Below are 26,793 nucleotides of genomic sequence, written 5' to 3'. Positions count from 1 at the left end.
TATACTCCTATATCTATACTCCTATATCTATACTCCTATATCTATACTCCTATATCTATACTCCTACTATACTCCTGTATCTATACTCCTATATCTATACTCCTATATCTATACTCCTGAATACAAAGATGAGTAATAAAAAGTAGCAATAACAATACATTTGTAGCCTTACAGAGCATTTGTTTTTAGATGGGGTCAGTGACCCCCATTTGAAAGCTGAAAAGAGTCAGAAGAAGGCATAACTAGGCCAACTGAAAAGTTGCTTAGAATTAGCCATTGTATAACATACTAGGATTTAATTTAAAGGTGTCCCACCCCTAGTATTGCGGGAAATATGCCTAATCTCTGGGCCAACATGTTATGAAGTTAATGTTTTAAAAGAATTGTTCAGCATGAAAATAAAAACTGGTAAATAAATAGGCTGTGCAAAAAAAATGTATCCAGAACACTACTTCCTGCTTTTCAGCTCTCTTGCTTTCCACTGATTGGTTTCCAGGCAATAAACAATCAGTGACCTGATGGGGGTCACATGGGTCATATCTGTTGCTTTTGAATCTGAGCTGAATGCTGAGGATCAATTGCAAACTCACTGAACAGTTATGTCCATGTCATGTGGCTCCCCTTCAAGTTGCTGACTAACTCAGAGTCAGAGAGCTGCAAACATTTTGGAAATAAAAAGAGGGACAAAAAAGTTTTGACCACACCCATTTTTGGCTTCACCCCCTAATTACCATATTCATTTTACAAAAATCTGGCAGGTTATGAAAGTTTGAACATATTTCTGTATTTTTTTTTCCAGTTATTACAGCTTTGCTAATGAAGGTAAATTGCCCTTTAAGCTGTGAGTCTTACTTTTCCCAAGTGAACTGTTATCTTCTGCTGTGGTTATTCTGGGCTCTCTGCCAAAAGCCAAATAAGTTAAAATTAAGTTAGAAACTGTGTTTCTTTTTCTGGCTGTTCAGTGCAGAGAAAAACTGGACGTTCCAGGACAAACGAGGGACTGCGGGTTGAGCTGTCAAAAGAGGGACTGTCCCTCTAAAAACGGGACAGTTGGGAGGTATGCTGAAAAGCAGGAAGTAGTGTTCTATTATAATAGACATCCAGTCACTCCAGCCTTTATACATTACATTTTTGCCTAACTAACTATATTAGAAACATTTTTTTATTTTGCACAGCCTATCTATTTACCCAGTTTTTATTTTTACACTGAACTGTTCCTTTAAAGGAAAGCTAAACCCACTTAGTCACCAAATGGACCTCCTGAGCCTCTGCAATCTTGCTTCCCAAAGCAATGCAATGCTTTTCCATATCTGAAATAGTAAGGCAGCCGTGTAAAGCTACGGCTATCTATTTGCCCAGTTTCTATTTTTATACTGAACTGTTCCTTCAATGGAACTAGAATAGAAAGGATTCCTTTTTGTCAGGGGATGCTGGGAATTGTAGTCCTTCAGAAGCTGTGTGCTGGTTCTTTGGAGGAGAAAGAGTGTTCAGGGCTGGAGGCAGGTGGGTGGGATTCCAGTGTGCAGTGCTGGGTTACAGGACACCTAGAAGGCGTTGCAGGCCGTGTGTATATACTACATGTCTGTGTCTCCACTTTGCACTTGTCCATTCTTCCAGCAGCAGCACAGATCTACTGACAGAAGCACAGAGACAGCAGCACAGATCTACTGACAGCAGCACAGATCTACTGACAGCAGCACAGAGACAGCAGTACAGAATTACTGACAGCAGTACAGAGACAGCAGCACAGATCTACTGACAGCAGCACAGAGACAGCAGCACAGATCTCCTGACAGCAGCACAGATCTCCTGACAGCAGTACAGAATTACTGACAGCAGCATAGATCTATTGACAGCAGCACAGAGACAGCAGTACAGAATTACTGACAGCAGCACAGATCTATTGCCAGCAGCACAGATCTACTGACAGCAGCACAGAGACAGCAGCACATATCTATTGACAGCAGCACAGAGACAGCAGTACAGATCTATTGACAGCAGCACAGATCTATTGACAGCAGCACAGATCTATTGCCAGCAGCACAGATCTACTGACAGCAGCACAGAGACAGCAGCACAGAGACAGCAGCACATATCTATTGACAGCAGCACAGAGACAGCAGCACAGATCTATTGACAGCAGCACAGAGACAGCAGAGATCTACTGACAGCAGCACAGAGACAGCAGCACAGATCTACTGACAGCAGCATGAAGCAGCTCCTGGGCCCAGCCTTGCTCTCTGTGTTTGCCTTGTTCCTTGGGGCTGTCCATGGGACCTATTATAGGATGTATGGATACCCACCTGCTAGAAGTTATAATATGCGACCAATAGTCTATGGTAGCACAGTGCTGCCCCTCTCCAGGCCAATGTTGTTAAACAGCCCTCCATATACAGCCAACGTCAGATACAAACCTGAGCCCAAGACTCTCCAGGTGACACAGCCCACAGGTAAGTCATATACTGACACAGTCATATCTGAGGTGGTTAATCCCCATTATTTACAATGTAACCTGCAGCTGTTGTTAAACTACAATTTGCTTATTACTATTAACTCTCCTTGCAGCCCTCATATTTCTCTTTGCATGCAACTGTGTGGCTCACGGTGCTCCCCCTTACTTGTACCTCCCAACATATATTTATCTCCCAATATTCCCCCAAAACTTGTTCTGGGGTTAGATATGCAACCATAGATTTCTTGTCCCTCATTCAGTAAGCTCTATAGCAGGGGTCCCCACCCATCCTTTTTTACCCAGGAGCAACATTCAGATTTAAAAAGAATTGGGGAGCAATGCAAGCACGAAAAATATTCCAGGGGTGCAGAATAAGAGCTGTGATTGGCTGTTGGTAGCCCCTATGTGAACTGGCAACCTACAGGAGGCTGTTTTTTTTATACAACCAAAACTTGCCTCCAAGCCTGGAATTAAAAATTAAGCACCTGCTTTATGGCCACTGGGAGCAACATTTAAGGGGTCGGAGAGCAACATGTTGCTCACGAGCCACTGGTTGGGGATCACTGATCTATAGAAACCATTCAGACACGGTGAGTTCATGTCCTGCAAAGCTTACACTCTACTCATGAATGAAAACGGTGCGAGAGGAATGCAGTGTTGCCATAGTCACAGGAATGGAGCCTCCTGTTGGCCACCCAGGAGCTTGGGGCAAACAATGAGACCTTTTCTGAAACCACTTATTACACTATGGGGCAGATTTATTAAGGGTCGAATTGAAAATACAAATTCACATTAGAATTTTTGAAAAATGTTTATGGTCAAAACTCTCAATTCAAATTCAAAATTGTGAATAATCCAAACTCAATTCGAATTTTAATTCGAATTTCGAGATTTATCAAACCTTGGCCCTTTAAAAATTTGAATTCAGCTATTCGCCACCTAAAACCTGCTGAGTTCATGTATAAGCCAATAGGAGAGGTTCAGTGACCATTTTTAAGTTGTTACTTAGCCTTCTTGATATTTGAGTTTTTTTTCCTAAAAAAAATTTGATTTGAGTTTTGGGGTCGGTAATTTTTGGTCGAATTTTAGATATTCGATTATTTTTTATTAAACTATCCCCCCAACAAAAAAACAAACCTCCCAATCCAATTTGTAAAATTTTATTTATTTATTCATATGAATTTGAAATTCTACCTTTGATAAATGTGCCTCTATATGTCATATTAACGATTTACTTAGGAAATAACGAAAAAAATTATGAAGACCAATTGAAAAGTTGCTAAGAATTGGTCATTCTATCTATAACATTCTAAAAGTTACCCCTGTAAACCAGCTGAACCATTTGCAATAGTTTACTACCCCAAAAAGGTTATAGCTATTCAGACATTAAAGGATAAGTTGCACATCACTCACTTGTCTTTAAGAGAATTAAATGATTAGATATAAAAAGGGAAGGGAAGTGTTTCCTAGCTTCACATACGTTTTATTGCAAAGCATCTTGATCCATAAGGTTTAGTGGTGTTTCCCTACTCATCAATGGCTCAATGAGAGAGCTGCTTTGTACCCATAGGGGTAAAATGTGCTTTTGCTGTTATGTGTAGTTCAACTACAAGGCAACTCAAGGTGTAATTGGACTGGCTCTACCTTGTGCGTCTGTGATTCCTACTCCTAAAGGTAGAGAGACCCACAAACCAGAGATGGGAGATCAAGAACCTCTTGTTTTGCTGTGCGGTGAAACGCGTGGGTATGGAACCCCAATCCAAAACTATTGCCCAGCTAAATTAGCCAATATAGACTTTCCTGCTCCATCCATTGCAGAGTATAATCCTCTCCTCTGCACTTGTATTTAAAGGAGTTGTTCACCTTTAAATACACTTTTAGTAAGACGCAGAGAGTGAAATTCTGAGATAATTTGCAATTGGATTTCATTTTTTATTATTTGTGGTTTTTGAGTTATTTAGCTTTTTATTCAGCATCTCTCCAGTTTGCCATTTCGGCAATCTGGTTGCTAGAGTTGGAATTATCCTAGCGACCATGCATTGATTTGAATAAGAGATTGCTATATGGATAGGAGAGGCCTGAATAGAAAGATGAGCAATAAAAAGTAGCAATAACTATATTTTGTAGCCTTACAGAGCATTTGGTTTTTTTTTTTAGAAGGGGTCAGCGACCCCCATTTGAAAGCTTGAAAGCGTCGGAAGAAAAAGGCACATAATTAAAAAAACGATAAAAAACAATGAAGACCAATTGAAAAGTTGCTTAGAAATAGACATTCTATAACATATTAAAAGTTAACTCAAAGGTGAACCACCCCTTTAAGTTATTATTCTATACTTTAAATACCCCACAATGCACCATAAATATATCTAATTACTGCACCATGTTGGATTTTAAAAAAAGTGCAAAAGTAGACTTTTCAAAAGTAAAAAAAAACAATTTTCTGTGCATCATGGACATCAAGGCTCTGGAGCTGCAGCGCGTTTCACCATCTGGATATTGCAGCTCCCAGTGGACCCTCCTATACCCACCACTGATGACACAAGCAGCGCAGATACAGGCACTGCCCAGGGCTCTTTATCCTGTGTCCCATGGGGAGGAAAGATGAGTACAGGCATGGGATCCGATATCCGGAAACCCATTATCTAGAAAGCTCCAAATTACGGGAAGCCTGTCTCCCATAGACTCCATTTTATCCAAATAATTTTCATTTTTAAAAACGATTTCCTTTTTCTCTGTAATAATAAAACACTACCTTGTACTTGATCCCAACTAAGATATAATTAATCCTTATTGGAAGCAAAACCAGCCTATTGGGTTTATTTAATGTTTTTCATGATTTTCTAGTAGACGTAAGGTATGAAGATCCAAGTCACAGAAAGATTATTTATCCAGAAAACCCCAGGTCCCGAGCATTCTGTATAACAGGTCCATACCTGTATAGGCGTTTTTACACACAATTTACATTGTTTAGACCACTGCAAATAACCTACTGGCAATTGTGTCTACATCCTCTCCAGCCAATCACTGGGAGCCTTAGGGCTTGATGCTATTTCATTGGTTCGATTCATGGAGTGTCATGAGAAGCCTCTCTGATCTGTTGTCCTATAAAAAGCATAACAGACATAACAGGGGAACTCTGCCTCTTTTCATGAAATTATCAACAAAAGAAAATTTAATTTTAGCAACTAATATTCTTAGAAAATACATTTTTCTTAAATGATTTGTCGGGAAATTGAAACTGCAGTATATACAGTATAGCAGCATTTGTTTATCCCTGTCTGCAGTGCTGGTTCTGGCAACGTAGCAGAAATGGGCTCTTCTCTAGCCAAGACTTCAGTTTCCATGGGTGTAACTACAGGGGAAGCAGACCCTGCAGGGGGGCCCTTGAGGTATAGGGGCCCCATGACACCCTAATTCATATACAACTTCAATAAATATTGGTAAAAGAGATCAACCTCTAGAAAATTTGGGGGCCTGAAAAATAGTTTACGGTGGATCCCAGTAATATCTAGTTACGCCACTGTGTTCCCACAATGCCTCTCTGTTAATCTTCTGACTTCTGCTACATTGTTTTAAGAGTCAGAACTAGCAGTGCAGAGACAGGCACGGACAGCGATTGCTTTTTACAGTAGTGGATTTTCAAGTGGTTGTCATGTTCAGAACCTTCTGCTTGGTCTGTAGGAAAACCGGGCAAATCCCAGCCCATTGTGTGGCACATGACATTGACATCATAACCCCGCCCTCAACATCACCATCCCGCCCCTGGCCTGCCTTCTATTTTACAGGTCTGTCCCCCCTTGTCCATATTTAGTTGCAGGCAAAGGTGACAACCCAAATCTGACGTCCCCCTTGGATCTGTATAAATGCAGTCCGGCCTGTGCTTTGCTGCCCTTAAAGGGCATGTAAAGGCAAAAAAATAAAATCCAATTTTTACTTTCTTTAATGAAAAAGAAATCTATCTCCAATATACTTTAATTAAAAAATATGTACCGTTTTTATAAGAAACCTGACTGTATGCAGTGAAATTCTCCCTTCATTTACTGCTGTGGATAGGAATTGTCAGACGGTCCCTAACTGCTGAGCAGGGAAACAATCACTTATGAACAGCAGGGGGAGCCCCCGCCTTACTTCCCAGCCATGCAGAACTCAAGCAGCTTTATTTATGACGATCCCTAAGCAGCCCAGACCACACTGAGCATGTGCACAGTCTTAGTCTTGCAAAGATGTTTAACAAAGTTACAAGATGGTGACCAACTGTAGCCAACATTGAAAGCATAAATTATTGTTTGATTAGGCTTGTGGTGCAGTAAGTTCATGTTTATATTTAGTATACAAAATACAGCATTTCTAGACTTATTCTATTTTAGACTTTACATGCCCTTTAAAGGAGACATTTTGTGTAAAAAATAAGAATTTACCAGTGCATTATACTCATTTAGATATAGAAAAATTGTGCTTAAAAAAGTAGTGTTTCAGGCTGATTTATTGAATATTTCTGCAAAAACCCCTAATAATCCCTCTCTTCTCTTTCACGTCCTGCTCCCTGAATTCCCAGGCTGTGCTCTCAGCTCACTGCACTGTAGGACAGGAACCAATCAGCAGCTAGCAGGACCTGATAGGGAACTGAAGTCGGTCTTTGCTTGTGTGACTGCAGGGCTGTGATTGGCTGTCTCCCTCCTACTGTGTTTCTGGCAGGGACCATTAGGACACGCCCAGCCTTCATTTGAAACAGGGAAAGGGACCAGTGAACATCTATAGGGAGCTCTAATAAAGGGGCTATTTTTAAAGATAATATTAATTTTTAGCACGATGTAAAAGCAACACCATTAATTACTAAATTACTTATAATTGCCTACAAAATTAGGGTTTTTTCATTTATCCTATATGTCTCCTTTAAACGGTCATGGAAATCTTTAGCAACTTCTAATATCCTTATATTTTCATACTGAAATATGAATATGAAGAAGCCATTGTCTCCCTAATGGGCAGGATACAGTTCCCCTTGTCTGCCCACTTAGTTCAGTCCAACAGAAGGTCAGGTGTGGGGGGGGGGTCAATGCAGAGCGGTTGTGTCTAGGGGTAGAACAAGGGTAAATCCAGTCCAACGCCATTTGACAACATGGAAGGTCAAATCACACAATAAGTTTCCACTGACTCCTTAGATAATCCTAATGGTGGCCCACTGATCTCGCTTCCATTCTCCTCTAATGTTACTGAAATACATATTTTATTGCAAGGTGACTTTCCTTAATTCCTGCTTCCAACTAGACCATCTCCAATCTCCTTCCACACAACTTACTCTGCTGTAACCCTACTAACCAGAACAGCAAATGATCTGATGTAGCCAGGTCTAAAGGTTTCTACTCCTCATTAATCACTGGCTCTTCTTCCATCTTTGGTGGCTTTGTTTCTCATTCTCCCTTTTCCACAATTGGCTTCTTGGTATTGGTTGGTGTTCCTCAAGTATCTTTGCTTTTTCTATTCTTTATTTCCTTGATAATGTTTCTTGTCTATTTGGCTATTATTAATTTAGGCACAGTCTCCTTGCACATTGCTTGTTAGGGGTCAGAGTGTCAAATTAAACTCTCCTACCTCCCACATCACACCAATAACACATTTCACACTGTCAACAACACATCATTCAACCCTGGCTCTCAAGCACCCAGTCTTACTTTCTCACAAAACCAGTGCTTTCTCCTTTGTTCCATCTCCATAGCTAAGCTAAAATATCTCCATTTTCATCTCCTCCTCAACTGTCTATTGACCTCTCCCAGTCTGACTACTGTAATGTAATGTATACTGGTATAACACTGAGATGTCTACTCTCCAGTTTCAAACACAATGGGCAAACCCAACAACGCACTCATTACAAAATACGGCAACATGAACGGGAGCAGCTTGATAAATTAATTTACTACAATCAGTTATTATTTAGGGCAGGAGGCAAGGAGACTTGGAATAGTTTATAAAAAATAGGGAAGCTATATAATTACAGAGAAATAAAGACGGACATGCAGCATCTAGAGGTGGGTTTTAACTTTTGTTATGCATGCAAACACACACTGGAATTCTGGGAAAAAGCAATGAATTGTGGATAGAAACCATGGGAAATCTTGACTATGTTTGAACAATGCAAGTAGCCTACTGTTAAAACAAGCCCCTATTGTATGTCTCGGTAAAAGCCTTCTTCGTAGACACACTATAGACAAAAATATATGGACACCTGCCTGTCCACCATCTTATTCCCAAACCAAGGCTGTTAATATCAGTCTGGTCTTCCATTCCTGCTGATAACATCTTCTACGCCGCGTTGGGAGGTCTTTCCATTAGATTTTGTTCAGTTCAGCCTCAAGAGCATCAGAGAGGTTAGACAATTACAATTGGCCATTAGGCCACAGTTGGTGTTCCAATTCATCTTCCAGTTGGGTTCAGGTCAGGGCTCAGTGCAAAGTTATTTCACTCCCAGCTCTGCAAATCATATCTATAGGGACTTTACTTTGCACATGGGGCCTTTGTTGGGCAAAAATAAGAGTGGGCCATCCACAGTATTGTAATGTCATTGTATGATAGAGTGGCACTTGTCATCAAGGATGGCTCTGACTTAAATAGCCAATTACAATAATTAGAAGGGTCCACATACTGAACTGTTGCATGAGTGCAATGTATCTACGATCCTTTTCCCAATACGACAATATGAAAACATACAAAATAATGTTTGTAATGTGCTTGCAAGTAGGGATGCACCGAATTCAGGATTCAGTTCGGAATTCAGCCAGGATTCAGCCTTTTTTCAGCAGGATTTGGCAGAATCCTTGTGCCTGGCCAAATAGAATCGGAGCCCTAATTGGCATATGTAAATTAGGGGGTGGGAAGGGAAACCAAGTGACTTCTCATCACAAACCAAAGAAGTAAAACATTTTTTTCCACTTTTCTTTCCCGCCCCTAATTTGTATATGCAAGGATTCAGATTTGTTCCAGTATTTCACAAAGGATTAGGGAACAGTGGATTGGTGCATCCCTACTTGCAAGTATCCGAATCTTTAAACCAAATCGGCTTTGGGATTCGAGCAGGATTAGGCCTTTTTCAGCAAGATTTGGCCGAATCCTTGCGCCTGGCCGAACCGAATCCAGACCCCTAATTTGCGTATGCAAATTAGGACTCGGATTTGGTTCAGTATTTTGCCAAATCTTTCATAAAGGATTAGTGGAAATAGTGGATACGGTGCATCCCAAGTAAAACTATATCTAAAGTTATGCTCTAAATATGCCTGACATAAAACATATATTTCCAGTTGACTATTACACACAACTTCCTTCTTTAAAAGTTATAACAGAGATATGAATGACATAAGTAGTTTTACGGAACTTCTTTTCTCATCTCTGCCTTTATTGCCCCAGAACGTGCTTGCAAGAGTCGTCCCATGGACTTGGTGTTCATCATAGACAGTTCCCGTAGTGTGCGTCCCCAGGAATTTGAGAAAGTCAAGATATTCCTCTCAGACATGATTGAGACCTTAGATACTGGTGAATATGCGACACGGGTAGCCGTGGTAAATTACGCCAGCACTGTCAAAACTGAATTCTATCTCAAGACCTACTTCAATAAAGCAGAGATGAAGAAGGCAGTTTCCATGATCTCCCCTCTGTCCACCGGCACTATGACAGGGCTAGCCATTCAGACTGCCATCAAGGAGGTGTTTACCGAGGAGGCAGGATCAAGAAGGGCAGCGCTCAGGATTCCAAAGGTGGCAATCATTGTTACTGATGGAAGACCTCAGGACAGGGTACAAGACGTTGCTGCAAGAGCACGTGCCATGAATATTGAGATGTATGCTGTCGGAGTTGACAGGGCAGACATGAAGTCTCTAAAGCTGATGGCCAGCGAGCCTCTGGATGACCATGTCTTCTACGTGGAGACTTATGGTGTCATTGAGAAGCTTACCCTAAAGTTCAGGGAGAGTCTATGTGGTGAGTTCTTAAAAACCATAAACCGCCCTCTGCATTTCTTGCAGCCAGGGTAAAAATGTTGGGCTGAGGAACTCACAATTACATTGTATACTGTATAATTTATAGAGATAACAGTAAGAAAAAACAAAAAACCCCAGGGAGGTTCAACCTACAGTATAGGAATGTTGGGATTTGTAATTCACCAGCTAGAGTAAATGTTAGAGCAGATATGTCATTTTAACTTCTGCCAATGATATTTTCTCTCCAAGAGCCCCACCACTACCAAAGCATGGGGCCAACCTAACTATCTCTGTGGCCCCACCATAAATGCTTAATTACCCCAAAATGCTTGAAATAAGAACCTGCAGTCTTTTAAATATATTTCTAATATCAAATACTTTGTTACATCAATTAACCTTGTACAGGTATCCATTATCTGGAAACCCACTATCCAGAAAGCTTTGCATTACGGAAAGTTTATCTCCCAAAGACTCCATTATCCAAACAATCCAAATTTTTAAAAATGATTTCCTTTTTCTCTGTAATAATAAAACCTACAGTCTTTTTAATATATTTCTTAGAACGATATCAAATACTTGGTTACATCAATGAACCTTGTACATGTATCCGTTATCTGGAAACTCAGAATTACGGAAAGTTCATCTCCCATAGACTCCATTTTATCCAAACAATCCAAATTTTTAAAAAAGATTTCCTTTTTCTCTGTAATAATAAAACAGTACCTTGTACTTGATCCCAACTTAGATACAAGTAGGGGGTTATTTATCAAAATCCGAATTTTCTGATTTTTTAAATAAAAAAAGTCTTACCAAACTAGAATCCACAATATGCCCCTATTTATCAATAAAATAAAAAAATCTGACCGGGAAAAACACAACTTTTTTGGATTGTTGCAAGAAAAAAACAAATATTTCGTTTTTGACACCCGAAAAGTCATAATTTTTTATGAAATTGGCGGAAAAGCCCAAAATGCTGAGATTATTGTACAAAACCCAGGGCAGACAATAATATCTTCAAACTGCAAATAGGACCTCTGCCATTGACTTCTACAGGACCTGGACAGGTTGAGGTTGGAGTATTTTCAGTTTGAGACTTATAATAGTATAATAAATCTCAAAAAATGGAGGTTTTCTTTCCCACTAAAAATTTAGATTTTATAGTAGAAAAAACAAATTTTTTTTGAGTTTTTAGCATTCGGACTTTAATAAATAACCCCCTTAATCTATATTGGAAGCAAAACCAGCCTTTTGGGTTTATTTAATGTTTACATGATTTTCTAGTAGACTTCTTTCCTAAAAGATCTGGAAAATAATCCGGAAAACCCCAGGTCCCGAGCATTCTGGATAACAGGTCCCTTACCTGTATATTGACTAGTGCCGATTATTTTAAGCAGAGCAGTGTCTATAAGCTTCTATCTTCTCACCAGCATCATGGCTGGTTTATAGGGTAGGGTCCAGCCTTGGCCATTGTTCCTTTATGTTGGCACTCAATATACAAAACTGTTTCATATCCGTTCTATAAAGGTTGCTCCACACATCAGTTCATGAATTGCGTTCCTTCCTTCACAGGTGTTGATGTATGTTCAATGGGCAGACATGACTGTGAGCACATCTGTGTCAGCACTAGGGATTCCTACTTCTGCAAATGCCGGGATGGGTACACCCTGAATCCAGACAAGAAAACCTGCTCACGTAAGCTTCTACATTCATAATACGCATTATTTTCTATTCACCCAAAGTATAGAGGAGATCATGCTGGGGTATTTGGACCCCCCCACTAGCACCAAGAGCAAGTTATTCCATGCAGCAGCAGACTGTAATGCCATTGTGATTGAATTAAAGGGTTGGTTCACCTTTAAGTGAACATGTAGTATTTTATTCTAAGCAACTTTCAATTGGTCTTCATTTTTTTTCTTTTTTTATAGTTTTTCATTATTTGCCTGATTCTTTCCAGCTTTCAAATGAGAGTCACTGACCCCATCTAAAAAGAACAAATGCTCTGTAAAGCTACAAATTTATAGTTACTGCTATCTTTTATTGTCTGTCCCCTTGTGAGAGCTGTGTTCTGTCTGGTACCCATACTTAGACTAAACTGGGCATGCTCACCAAATGGCACCCCATTGGCCCAGCGGTAGTAGCTGTGATTGGCCCTATCACAATCCAGGGTCTCTATAATGGTCCATCCAGCATGTAATGTAATTGACCCCCTCTGGAAGCTGCCTTTGTGGTTGGCAGAAAGTATCGATCCCTGTTCTGCATTTTCGACAGGGGCAGTTCCCTTTCTGGCTTACAAAATTGGCTGCCGAGAATTCCAAATTTTTTGTCTTTTTATACAAATGGAAGATCACAGACACTGCCCAGCTGTAAATCATCAGTAGCAGTGCCCAGTCTTGGCATCATTTGCAGGCAGAACTACTAAATGCCAGCTAAAATAACACAATAAGAGCTTTCTGCAAACGGCAGTCCACACGGGGTTAACAAATAGCCCATCACTATGTGACTCCTGGGTAAGAAATGTCGGTTAAATTAATTCTAAAGCCTAAATACTATTTTTACTTACAACAGGTATTGACATATGTGCGTTGGGAAGACACGGCTGTGAGCACATTTGTGTATCATCTGATGGATCCTACACCTGCAAGTGTCGTAATGGATACACACTGAACCCAGACAAGAAGACATGTTCACGTAAGGCATTGAAAGGCAAAAACACAGAGTGTTTCTCTTGCCTTCCCTTCCCAGAGACTATTATCCCACTGTTACTATAGGCACCATCTCTCCCTACTATACCTGCTATCCCACAGTCACACTCCCTTCCCAGAGACTATTATCCACTGTTACTATAGGCACCATCTCTCCCTACTATACCTGCTATCCCACAGTCACACTCCCTTCCCAGAGACTATTATCCACTGTTACTATAGGCACCATCTCTCCCTACTATACCTGCTATCCCACAGTCACACTCCCTTCCCAGAGACTATTATCCACTGTTACTATAGGCACCATCTCTCCCTACTATACCTGCTATCTCACAGTCACACTCCCTTCCCAGAGACTATTATCCACTGTTACTATAGGCACCATCTCTCCCTACTATACCTGCTATCCCACAGTCACACTCCCTTCCCAGAGACTATTATCCACTGTTACTATAGGCACCATCTCTCACTACTATACCTGCTATCCCACAGTCACACTCCCTTCCCAGAGACTATTATCCACTGTTACTATAGGCACCATCTCTCCCTACTATACCTGCTATCCCACAGTCACACTCCCTTCCCAGAGACTATTATCCACCACTGTTACTATAGGCACTATCTCTCCCTACTATACCTGCTATCCCACAGTCACACTCCCTTCCCAGAGACTATTATCCCACTGTTACTATAGACACCATCTCTCCCTACTATACCTGTTATCCCACAGTCACACTCCCTTCCCAGAGACTATTATCCACTGCTCTCCCTACTATACCTGGTATCCCACAGTCACACTCCCTTCCCAGAGACTATTATCCACTGTTACTATAGACACCATCTCTCCCTACTATACCTGCTATCCCACAGTCACACTCCCTTCCCAGAGACTATTATCCCACTGTTACTATAGGCACCATCTCTCCCTACTATACCTGCTATCCCACAGTCACACTCCCTTCCCAGAGACTATTATCCACTGTTACTATAGACACCATCTCTCCCTACTATACCTGCTATCCCACAGTCACACTCCCTTCCCAGAGACTATTATCCCACTGTTACTATAGGCACCATCTCTCCCTACTATACCTGCTATCCCACAGTCACACTCCCTTCCCAGAGACTATTATCCCACTGTTACTATAGGTACCATCTCTCCCTACTATACCTGCTATCCCACAGTCACACTCCCTTCCCAGAGACTATTATCCACTGTTACTATAGGTACCATCTCTCCCTACTATACCTGCTATCCCACAGTCACACTCCCTTCCCAGAGACTATTATCCCACTGTTACTATAGGTACCATCTCTCCCTACTATACCTGCTATCCCACAGTCACACTCCCTTCCCAGAGACTATTATCCACTGTTACTATAGGCACCATCTCTCCCTACTATACCTGCTATCCCACAGTCACACTCCCTTCCCAGAGACTATTATCCCACTGTTACTATAGGCACCATCTCTCCCTACTATACCTGCTATCCCACAGTCACACTCCCTTCCCAGAGACTATTATCCACTGTTACTATAGACACCATCTCTCCCTACTATACCTGCTATCCCACAGTCACACTCCCTTCCCAGAGACTATTATCCACTGTTACTATAGACACCATCTCTCCCTACTATACCTGCTATCCCACAGTCACACTCCCTTCCCAGAGAGTATTATCCCACTGTTACTATAGGCACCATCTCTCCCTACTATACCTGCTATCCCACAGTCACACTCCCTTCCCAGAGACTATTATCCACTGTTACTATAGGTACCATCTCTCCCTACTATACCTGCTATCCCACAGTCACACTCCCTTCCCAGAGACTATTATCCCACTGTTACTATAGGTACCATCTCTCCCTACTATACATGCTATCCCACAGTCACACTCCCTTCCCAGAGACTATTATCCACTGTTACTATAGGCACCATCTCTCCCTACTATACCTGCTATCCCACAGTCACACTCCCTTCCCAGAGACTATTATCCCACTGTTACTATAGGTACCATCTCTCCCTACTATACCTGCTATCCCACAGTCACACTCCCTTCCCAGAGACTATTATCCACTGTTACTATAGGTACCATCTCTCCCTACTATACCTGCTATCCCACAGTCACACTCCCTTCCCAGAGACTATTATCCCACTGTTACTATAGGTACCATCTCTCCCTACTATACCTGCTATCCCACAGTCACACTCCCTTCCCAGAGACTATTATCCACTGTTACTATAGACACCATCTCTCCCTACTATACCTGCTATCCCACAGTCACACTCCTTTCCCAAAGACTATTATCCACTGTTACTATAGGCACCATCTCTCCCTACTATACCTGCTATCCCACAGTCACACTCCCTTCCCAGAGACTATTATCCACTGTTACTATAGACACCATCTCTCCCTACTATACCTGCTATCCCACAGTCACACTCCTTTCCCAAAGACTATTATCCACTGTTACTATAGGCACCATCTCTCCCTACTATACCTGCTATCCCACAGTCACACTCCCTTCCCAGAGACTATTATCCACTGTTACTATAGGCACCATCTCTCCCTGCTATACCTGCTATCCCACAGTCACACTCCCTTCCCAGAGACTATTATCCCACTGTTACTATAGACACCATCTCTCCCTACTATACCTGCTATCCCACAGTCACACTCCCTTCCCAGAGACTATTATCCACTGTTACTATAGGCACCATCTCTCCCTACTATACCTGCTATCCCACAGTCACACTCCCTTCCCAGAGACTATTATCCACTGTTACTATAGACACCATCTCTCCCTACTATACCTGCTATCCCACAGTCACACTCCTTTCCCAAAGACTATTATCCACTGTTACTATAGGCACCATCTCTCCCTACTATACCTGCTATCCCACAGTCACACTCCCTTCCCAGAGACTATTATCCACTGTTACTATAGGCACCATCTCTCCCTACTAAGGCAGCTTTAATGGCATCAGGTTCCATAATGAGCTAAAATCTTCACAGTTGTTATTTATAAACAGCTGTTTGCATATCAAGTAATGACCTGTAGTACCCTCAGTGTCCAACACTGTTTTGCATTAAGTAGCTAATTAAACACTTCCGGTACAGCACATATATTTCCCCTGGAGTAAATGACTTTATTTGTATTATAGAGGAAGTTCGAAGAGTTGTTCAAGTAGAGGATCCCTGCAAGTGTGAAGCCCTTGTTGCCTTTCAGAGGAAAGTCAATACACACATTGAGTCCCTGACTTCAAGGCATATCCTTTTGTTCTTGTTTCTGAAACGCATGGTAAAATTGTGTGGATTTATTTTCTTCTTTTGTTTTTTATATATTTTTAAAATATGTTTAAATGAATTCAGTTTTCTGTAGAGAGAAAATAAAGGGCCATAATGAAAGCTGCTACACTCCTTAACCGCAAAGCACTAGAACAACTCACCAGAAAGCTGCAAGTCTATGAAGGAAAACAATAAGGAAACTAAGCGACTGCCAATGGACGTCCACTTGTTGTGCAATACTTTCGGTTTCTACATTCTACTCTGTGTATCTTGCCGGAATGGTTTTCTGATATTTGAGTAGTGGTGATAGTTCAGAAAAAGAAGAGCTAAGATGAAAGTGAATGATATAATACTATAGAGCTGATGTGATATTCTCTACCCCTCTTTGAAATAATCTATAAAGTATCGGTAAATTGATATTCAACAGATTTTTAGCTTTGCCCAAGTGCACTTGTGGTTATTTGCTCTAGAAATATTGTCTAATGGTAGATACAAAATATTAGCAAATTCAACTTCTTCTACGCTACGTACAGCGTTTTTTCTGTTTTCTGCTCCCTTCAATAATATATATTCATTTCATACCTTGATTTACCCATAAATAGACAGTAAAGAATGAGAGGACACCAAATTGTCTGGAGTTCATCTCCTCCCATAAAAAATGACAAATTCTTTATAGATACAGGTATAGGCGTTATAGTCTGGAATGCTCGGGTCTAGGGTTGGGTGAATTTGGGCCGTTTCATTTCGCCAAAAATTTGACGCTGGCGAAATGTCTCCGACTCCCATTAAAGTCTATGGGCGTCAAAAAAATTTTGACGCGCAACGCCATACAAGTCTATGGGTGTCATTTCCGCGGCGAAACAAGGCGAAAAAAATCGCTCATCCCTACTCAGGTCCTGAGGTTTTCCGGATAAGGGATCAACAAGTCTACTAAACAGCATTTAAAGCAGGTTGTTCACTTTTAAATTAACTTTTAGTTGGATGCAGAGAGTGAAATTCTGAGACAATTTGCATTTGGTTTTCATGTTTTTTTTATTTGTGGTTTTTGAATTATTTTCGCTTATTATTCATATCCATTGCAGAGTATAATCCTCTCCTCTGCACTTGTATTTAAAGGGGTTTTCCCCTTTAAATACATTTTTAGTATGACGCAGAGAGTGAAATTCACTTGTAATTGGTTTTCATTTTTTATTATTTGTGGTTTTTGAGTTATTTAGCTTTTTATTCAGCAGTTCTCCAGTTTGCAATTTCAGCAATGTGGTTGCTATGGTCCAAATTACCCTAGCAACCATGCAGTGATTTGAAAAGAGACCGGAATATAATTAGGGGATGATGTGGATAGAAATATAAGCATTAAAAAGTCGCAATAACAATACATTTGTAGCCTTACAGAGCATTTGTTTTTAGATGGGGTCAGTGACCCCCATTTGAAAGCTGGAAAGAATCAGAAGAAGAAGAAGGTTAACAATTCAAAAACTATAATAAAATCAAACCCAGTCAATCCCCTATGTATAACATACATAGGGGATTATTTATCAAACTCTGAATTTTTCAGATTTTTTAAATAAAAAATGACCAACCCTTATTTATTGTTTAAAAACGAAAAAAAAACGGATTGGGAAAAATCCATGACTTTTTCGGATTGTCGTTGGAAAAATCTGACTTTTTCAGATCTGCCGCCCGAAAAGTCTGAATTTTTTTGTGAAATTGGCAGAAAAGCCTGAAATGGTCGTATTATCGTACAAAACCCAGCGCAGATAATAATATCTCTGATATATCTCTGATATAGTTTTTCTGTGTAATAATAAAACAGTAGCTTGTACTTGATCACAACTCAGATATAATTAATCCTTATTGGAAGCAAAACCAGCCTATTGGGTTTATTTAATGTTTACATGGTTTTCTAGTAGACTTAAGGTATGAAGATCCAAATTATGGGAAGATCCGTTATCCTGAAAAACCCAGGTCCAGAGCATTCTGGATAACTACTCTATTGCCTCCCTTGATATCTGAACCATAAGTTTTTTCTTGCATTCATTTCCTCCGCCATATTCCTGCCCACTCCAGTCTGATACCAAGTCCTGCTTTCAATGTGCTTAGAAGCTTCTTTGTTTCCTGCTTTCGATGTATCAGTTCCTGTTCCCCAATATATTTCTACTGGTCTTCCCTTGTCAGTCTTTTTCCTTTCTGTAGTCACAGACTATTCTTCCCTTTTCTGTCTTCAGAATATGTTCTCATATACATTGCATTTTTTGCTGTGTGTAGCCTTGGGATAAGCCAGTTTTGATGCAGTAATGGGGTTATGGATAAACGTGCTTGTTATAGCCCAAACCCCTGAACTCCCCCCCCCACCGTAGCACCCTTTGTTGGCATTCTGTTTGTCTCTTGTATGATGCTGATTGCTACTGCTCCCCCCCGAATACCCCAAATACATCCTCCTATTGACAGTATGTTCCCCTCTATGTTGTTATTGGCTATTGTTTATTTCATCCACTCCACTTCTTTCTGCTGTTCATGTATATGTGTGAGGTCTTCCTCCCTGTTATACGTGTTTGTTGCCTACATCCCCTATAGCAGTGATCCCCAACCAGGTGCTCCAGAGCAACATGTTAGTCACCAAGCCCTTGGATGTAGTGATGGGCGAATTTATTCGCCAGGCGCAAATTCGTGGCGAATTCCCTTGATTCACAACCAGCGAAACCGCATCGAAAATTTGTCGGCGTAAAAAAAATGGATACTGCGCCGGCGTCCAATGAATCCGTTTTTGATGCTGGCCCCATTTCACAAATTTTTCGCTGTTTCGCAAATTTCGCTTGAAATTCACAAATTTTTTGGCGAAGTGAAACGCCCCAAATTCGTCCATCACTACTTGGATGTTGCTCCCAATGGCCTCAAAGCAGGTGCTTATTTTCTAATTCCAAACTGACCCTCCTGTAGGCTGACAGTGCATTTAGGGGCTTCCAAATAGACAATCACAGCACCCCATTTTTCATGCTAGTGTTGCTCCCCAAATCCTTTTACATATGAATGTTGCTCATGGGTTCAAAAGGTTTGGGATCCCTGCTCTAAAGTATTCTGCATAACATTCCTGGTAGTTCTTAATAATATTACCTGTATAGCTATTTCACTTCATATGATGCCATATTTTAAATAGGTTGTTCACCTTTAAGTTAACTTTTAGGGGCCGATTCATGAAGCTCGAGTGAAGGATTCGAATGAAAAAAATTCGAATTTCGAAGTATTTTTTTGGTACTTCGACCATCGAATTGGTTAAATTCGTTCGAATTCGAACGAAATCGAACGAATCGAACGAAAAATCGTTCGACTATTCGACCATTCGATAGTCGAAGTACTTCCCCTTTAAAAAAAACTTCGACCCTCTACTTCGGCAGGTAAAACCTACCGAAGTCAATGTTAGCCTATGGGGATGGTCCCCATAGGCTTGCCTGTGATTTTTTGATCGAAGGATTTTCCTTCGATCGTTGGATTCAAATCCTTCGAATCGAACGATTCGAAGGATTTAATCGTTCGATCGAACGAAAAATCCTTCGATCGATCGATCGCAGGATTAGCGCTAAATCCTTCGACTTCGATATTCGAAGTCGAAGGATTTCAATTCGAGGGTCGAATTTCGAAGTATTTTTAACTTCGAAATTCGACCCTTAATGAATCTGCCCCTTAGTGTATTATAGAATGGCTTTCCAGCTTTCAAATGGGGTCACTGTCCCACATCTAAAAATAAATGCTCTGTAAGGTTACACATGTATTGATACTTTTTATTACTTATCTTTCTATTCAGACCTCTCCTACTCTCCTATTCATATTCCTGTCTCTTATTCAAATCAATGCATGGTTGCTAGGGTAATTTGGACCTAGCTGAAATTGCCAACTGGAGAACTGCTGGATAAAAAAACGAAATAACTCAAAAACAACAAATAATAAAGAATCAGAAACAGCTGCACTTTATCTCAGAATATCACTCTACAGCATACCTTAATTTAAAGGCCAATAACCCTTTTAATGGTCTCTTGCCTATTAGCCATTATTTGATGTACTTTCCTTACATGTTGCCAAATCTGATTTTCTTTTTACATTTTCTCCTCCCGTCTGTCCATGGCTTCTGTAAACTCCCTAAGTTGAGAAGAGGTGGTTCACCTTTAAGTTAACTTTTAGTTTGCTATTACATGGCTAATTCTAAGCAACGTTTCAATTGCCCTTCATGTTTTCCTCTTTCTTATAGTTTTTGAATCATTTTCTTCTTCTGACTCTTTGCAGCTTTCAAATGACCCCAGACAAAACATGCAAGACTACAAATGTATTGTTATTGCTACTTTTTATTGCTCATCTTTCTATCTAGCCCCTCTCCTATTTATATTCCAGTCTCTTATTTAAATCAATGCATGGTTTCTAGAGTAACTTGGACCCTGGAGAGCTGCTGAATAAAAAGCTAAATAACTCAAAAACCATAAATAATAAAGAATAAGAAACAATTGCAATTTATCTCAGAATATCACTCTCTACAGCATACTTACAGTTAATTTAAAGGTGAACAACCCTTTTACGGGTTCCTTACCTATTAACCATTACCTGAAGTGCTTTCCTTACATGTTGTCAACTCTGTTCAGGAGTCAGTTGTCTTTTGTTTTCTTCTTACATTTTCTCCTCCCGTCTGTCCGTGGCTTCTGTAAACTCCCTTTCTACGTTGAGAATCTTCATTGCGCATCTCTGTTAGCCTGGGGGTGCAGATCTCTATTCCAATAGGAAATAAAGTCATTCTTAGAGAGATATAAATTGCAGGGACACAGGGTTGTCTTTAAAGGGTAATGCACAGTAACCAATCAGAGGTTTTCTTTTATTATTTCATCTGCAGAAGACAAATAAGCTAACTGTTGATTGGTTGCTATTATCTGCATATTTGGTTACTACTATCCGCATCATTTACACTTGCTCTTTCTTTATTGCAGCACAGTGATCCCTGTATACGAAAGCAAATATAATCTGTACAGTATGTAATATATGGAAATTAAAGAATACATTTAATAATAAAATGATCTGTATTTGTTTTTGTTTTTTTGAGTAATATAGCATTCGTGATAAGACATATCTGTGGGACCTGTGATCAAGAATCATCTAATTCTATAACTGGAATCATTATACCTTAAGTCTTCTAAAAATGAATTTAAACATTAAATACACCCAATAGGATTGTTTGGTCCCCAGTAAGGATTAATTATATCTTAGTTCGGATCAAGTACAAGCGACTGTTTTATTATTACAGAGGAAAAGGAAATTACTTTTAAAAATGTGTATTATTTGTTTATAATGAAGTCTATGGAAGATGGTCTTCTCGTAATTCAGAGCTTTCCGGATAGCAGATCCCACCCCTGCCTTCACATCCTGCCACGGTACAAAGGGAAAATACTTTCATTGTCAGTCTTTGCCCTGTTTTGTGCAAGATACAACAAAAAACATCGAAATGTCTTTTAAAATTAAAACAAAACACAAGCACTGGTCCCTGAGATAATTTTGAGCAAATAATGAATAATTTGAGAAATAATTTTGGTAGGGATGCACCAAATCCAGGATTCGGTTCGGGATTCGGCCAGGATTCAGCCTTTTTCAGCAGGATTCGGCCAAATCCTTCTGCCCGGCCGAACCAAATCCTAATTTGCATATGCACATTAGGGGCGGGAGGGAAATTGCTTGGCTTTTTGTCACAAAACAAGGAAGTAAAAAATGTTTCCCCCTTCCCACCCCTAATTTGCATATGCAAATAGCACAGAGATTATGTCCTTTTCATAATTTGGAGCTTTCTAAGGGGTTTCTGGATAACGGATCGCATACCTGTACTCCCCACAGTTCTTACTCATGAGTCACTGCCATCAGGAGTGTGTAGTGGAACTATTTCATGTATGTATGGGCAGTATAGTCAGAGGATGAAAATAACTTGTTGATTGTCCCAGTTGGGTGGAGATATAGTGAATAAAGAACCCCTTATTGTAAAATATAAGGATATTAGAAGCCACTGAGGAGTTCCATGACCATATAAATAGGGATGCACCAAATCCAGGATTCAGTTCGGGATTGGGCCTTATTCAGAAGGATTTGAATTCGGCCCGGCTGAACCGATTCCAAACTCTAATTTGCATATGCAAATTAGGGGCAGGGAGGGAAATCGCGTGACTTTTTGTCACAAGTAAAAAAAGTTTTCCCATTCCTACCCCTAATTTTCATATGCAAATTAGGATTCTTATTCGGTTCTGTATTTGGCAGAATTGTTCGCCAAGGATTTGGGGGTTCGGCCAAATCCAAAATAGTGGATTTGGTGCATCCCTACTATAAAAGCATGAGGCCGAAGGCCGAGGTGACTTCTAATATCCTCATATTTTACAACAAGGGGTACTTTATTAATTATAATACACAAGTTTAGTGTGTTTAAGTGTGACAAAAATGACATCACTACTCACTGGTTATAACTGATGACATCGTCATCGTTTATAAGGATATCATTTACAGGATATTAATGACTTTTATGTATTATATATATATATAAATATATATTGGTGTCGGAACATAACTCCTTATCTCCTTGCGCCAATTTACCTCTCCAATATTGATGTCTATGTCACAATAGGTTTCACGACTATGATTCATAGATCAATAGATAAATAAACTCCAAGAATGACTGGTTTTAATATAAATATTCCTGTTCAACACCCAGTAGAAACATGAGTTACAATACTGCAATTTTCTATAGCAGTGTTTTTAACAACCAATATATAGTTCTGCGCTCCATCCATGGGCACATTTACAGCCCTTATTTTCCAAGAAACATTTTAGAATGGTTAAATCCATCAGTGTCTATTTAGGAATCGATCCAACTGCTCCCTGAAACCAAATATTTATTATACAGAGAGGGGTTTCTACATAGAGAGAGACACAGAAGCACCTGAGATTCACATACTCTTTGTACTAGATCATGAGATTAATATATTCTGCAGCTGAGCATATTGAAGAAAATATTGACGGAAATACATATTGCTAAAAATACATTATTATTAGAAAACAAATTAAAGGGATTGTTAATTAACTTTAATTTGACGGAGAGAGTGATATTCTAAGACAAATTGCATTTTTTCCCCCATTTTTTATTTGTGGTTTTTGAGTTATTTAGCTTTAGATTTATTCAGCAGCTCTCCAGTTTGCAATTTCAGCAATCTGGTTGCTAGGGTCAAAATTACCCTAGCAACCATGCTTTGATATTAGGAATGCATTCGGATTCGACCGCATCCTTTCACTGAACAAAGAGATGCCTTGTGTATTTAAAAACATGATTTTATGTGGCTTATATGGAGACTATAATGACCGGTTAGGGTTTTGGAAATAAAATCTTTTGAGTGCGACATTTCCTGCTCGGGAGACAAGCACACAGTCTATTGTTTGTAATGTAATGTAGTTTTAATTGTAATGTGACCTCTGTGGGCAGTTTTTCACTGGAGGATCTATACATTTAACTGCACAGAAGGGAGCAGACCTGCAGCCCTTACTCATAATGAAATGTTAAAATAGGCAGATAAATGAGAGACTGCAAAAAAATCCATTTATTGAACAGAAAATTTTAAGGAACAAAAACCTTCAGTACAGGTATAGGATCTGTTATCCAGAATGCTCAAGACCTACTCAGTTTTCCCGGATACTGGATCTTTCCATAATTTGGATCTTCATAACTTAAAGGAGAAGGAAAGGCTAAAACTAAGTAAGCTTTATCAGAAAGGTCTATATAAATATACCAATAAACCCTCAAAGTAATTCTGCTCTGAGTCCTCTGTCAAAAGAAATACAACATTTATTTTCTTCTATTGTGTACTCATGGGCTTCTGTATCAGACTTCCTGCCTTCAGCTTAAACCTCTAGGGCTAGGGCTTGAGCATGCTCAGTTTGCTCCACTCTCCTTTTCCCCCTCCCTCCTCCCCTCCCTGCTGAAATCTGAGCCCAGAACTAAAAGTGAGCAGGGAGAGACTCAGGCAGGAAGTGATGTCACACCAAGCTAATACTGCAGCTGCTATCCTAAATAAAAAGAGAGAGCTTCTAGAGCTGTTTAGTCAGGTATGGTAAAGCATTCTGCAGAATAAATATAGTCTTAAAGTTTGCAATATTGTAGCCAATCTATTGCGACGTTCGCAATGTCGTCCCCCTCCCACCCGTCACGCTTACCTTTATAGCCGACGGGGGGTCTAGTGAAGGCCGCATTGATAGCGAAGAGAGCGAAATTGCACTCTCTGCACTAGAAAAGCAGAATTTCCGGTTTAAAAACTGGAAATTCGGCTTTTTGCCGCCCCAGATAACGTCTGCGGAGCTGCCACCTGAGGCAAGGTGCTCACCTTGCCTCATGGCTGAAACGCCCCTGGCTCTAAGAATACATGAGGGTGCTCTAAAAATACACGAGGTTGCTCTAAGAATACATGAGGGTGCTCTTGAATACATGACGGTGCACTAAGAATACATGAGGGTGCACTACATAGTAACATAGTAACATAGTAACATAGTAAGTAAGGTTGAAAAAAGACACATGTCCATCGAGTTCAACCTTTTTTTTTTTATTAACTACCTATCTGCCAGTTCATCCAGAGGAAGGCAAAAAACCCATCTGAAGCCTCTCCAATTTGCCTTAGAGGGGGAAAAATTCCTTCCTGACTCCAAAATGGCAATCGGGCTAGTCCCTGGATCAACTTGGACTATGAGCTATTTCCCATAACCCTGTGTTCCCTTACTAGCTAAAAAGCCATCCAACCCCTTCTTAATGCTATCTAATGTATCAGCCTGTACAACGGATTCAGGGAGAGAATTCCACATCTTCACAGCTCTCACTGTAAAAAACCCCTTCCGAATATTTAGGCGGAACCTCTTTTCTTCTAATCGGAATGGGTGACCTCGTGTCAGCTGGAAAGACCTACTGGTAAATAAAGCATTAGAGAGATTATTATATGATCCCCTTATATATTTATACATAGTCATCATATCACCCCTTAAGCGCCTCTTCTCCAGTGTGAACATCTCCAATTTGGCCAGTCTTTCCTCATAGCTAAGATTTTCCCTTTTACCAGCTTAGTTGCCCTTCTCTGTACCCTCTCTAATACAATAATGTCCTGTTTGAGTGATGGAGACCAAAACTGTACGGCATATTCTAGATGGGGCCTTACCAGTGCTCTATACAGTGGAAGAATGACCTCCTCCTCCCGTGACTCTATGCCCCTTTTAATACAGCTCAAGACCTTATTTGCCCTTGATGCTGCTGACTGGCATTGCTTGCTACAGCCAAGTTTATCATCTACAAGGACTCCAAGGTCCTTTTCCATAATGGATTTGCCTAGTGCAGTCCCATTAAGGGTATAAGTGGATATTTTTACATCCCAGGTGCATGACTTTACATTTATCAACATTGAATCTCATTTGCCACTTAGCTGCCCAGATTGCCAGTTTGTCAAGATCCTGTTGCAAGTGTCACATCCTGGATGGAATTAATTGGGCTGGATAATTTTGTGTCATCTGCAAACACTGATACATTACCTACAATACCCTCCCCTAAGTCATTAATGAACAAGTTAAATAAAAGTGGACCCAATACTGAGCCCTGGGGGACCCCACTAAGAACCTTACTCCAAGTAGAGAATGTCCCATTAACAACCACCCTCTGTACCTGATCCTGTAGCCAGTTTCCTATCCATGTGCAAACGACTTCATTAAGCCCAACAGACCTTAGTTTAGAAAGCAGTCGTTTGTGGGGAACAGTATCAAACGCTTTGGCAAAATCCAAATAGATCACATCTACTGCCCCCCCACTATCCAGAATCTTACTTACCACATCATAAAATGCAATCAAATTCGTCTGACATGACCTATCCTTCATAAAGCCATGCTGATTGTTGCTCATAATGCCATTCATTAGGACAAAATTTTGAATGTGATCCCTTAACAAGCCTTCAAATAATTTGCCCACCACAGATGTCAAGCTTACTGGCCTATAATTGCCAGGCTGAGATCGTAACCCCTTTTTAAATATTGGAATAACATCAGCTTTTCTCCAATCCATAGGCACCATACCAGATGACAGTGAATCTGAGAAAATCAGAAATAAGGGCTGATCTAAAACTGAACTAAGCTCTCTTAGAACCCGGGGGTGTATGCCATCAGGCCCTGGAGCCTTGTTTACATTAATTTGTATTAAAGCTTTTTGAATCATATTCTGAGTCAGCCACTGACTAGATTGAGCTGAACCATTCGTGCAGTTATTAAGTGAGCCTGTGAACCCAGACTCCTCTATTGTATACACTGAAGAAAAGAACTGATTTAACACATTTGCCTTATCTGTATCTGTTACAAC

General features: G+C 40.2%; 1 protein-coding gene across 1 annotated transcript; it reads left to right on the top strand.

Annotated features, from left to right (window-relative positions):
* Positions 1-2,166: 2,166 nt before the first annotated feature.
* matn3.L (matrilin 3 L homeolog) lies at positions 2,167-24,909 on the top strand. Its single transcript, XM_018262368.2, has 6 exons — positions 2,167-2,450; positions 9,851-10,420; positions 11,989-12,111; positions 12,985-13,107; positions 16,289-16,425; positions 24,754-24,909. The coding sequence occupies exons 1-6, from the start codon at positions 2,210-2,212 to the stop codon at positions 24,907-24,909; spliced, it is 1,350 nt and encodes a 449-aa protein (XP_018117857.1). The 5' UTR covers positions 2,167-2,209.
* The last annotated feature ends 1,884 nt before the right edge of the window (positions 24,910-26,793 follow it).

Source organism: Xenopus laevis, chromosome 5L (genome assembly GCF_017654675.1).
Source record: "Xenopus laevis strain J_2021 chromosome 5L, Xenopus_laevis_v10.1, whole genome shotgun sequence".
In the NCBI taxonomy this organism is placed as follows: Eukaryota; Metazoa; Chordata; class Amphibia; order Anura; family Pipidae; genus Xenopus; species Xenopus laevis.
This window is presented reverse-complemented; position numbering and strand designations above follow the sequence as displayed.

What these genes read in the sequence shown, in the direction of transcription:
- matn3.L (XM_018262368.2), top strand. Translation starts at nt 2,210, where the DNA reads ATGAAGCAGCTCCTGGGCCCAGCCTTGCTCTCTGTGTTTGCCTTGTTC. An exon ending in CCAGGTGACACAGCCCACAG is followed by an intron (nt 2,451 to 9,850) that starts GTAAGTCATATA and finishes TTATTGCCCCAG; the next exon opens with AACGTGCTTGCAAGAGTCGT. An exon ending in TCTTGTTTCTGAAACGCATG is followed by an intron (nt 16,426 to 24,753) that starts GTAAAATTGTGT and finishes TTGCCGCCCCAG; the next exon opens with ATAACGTCTGCGGAGCTGCC.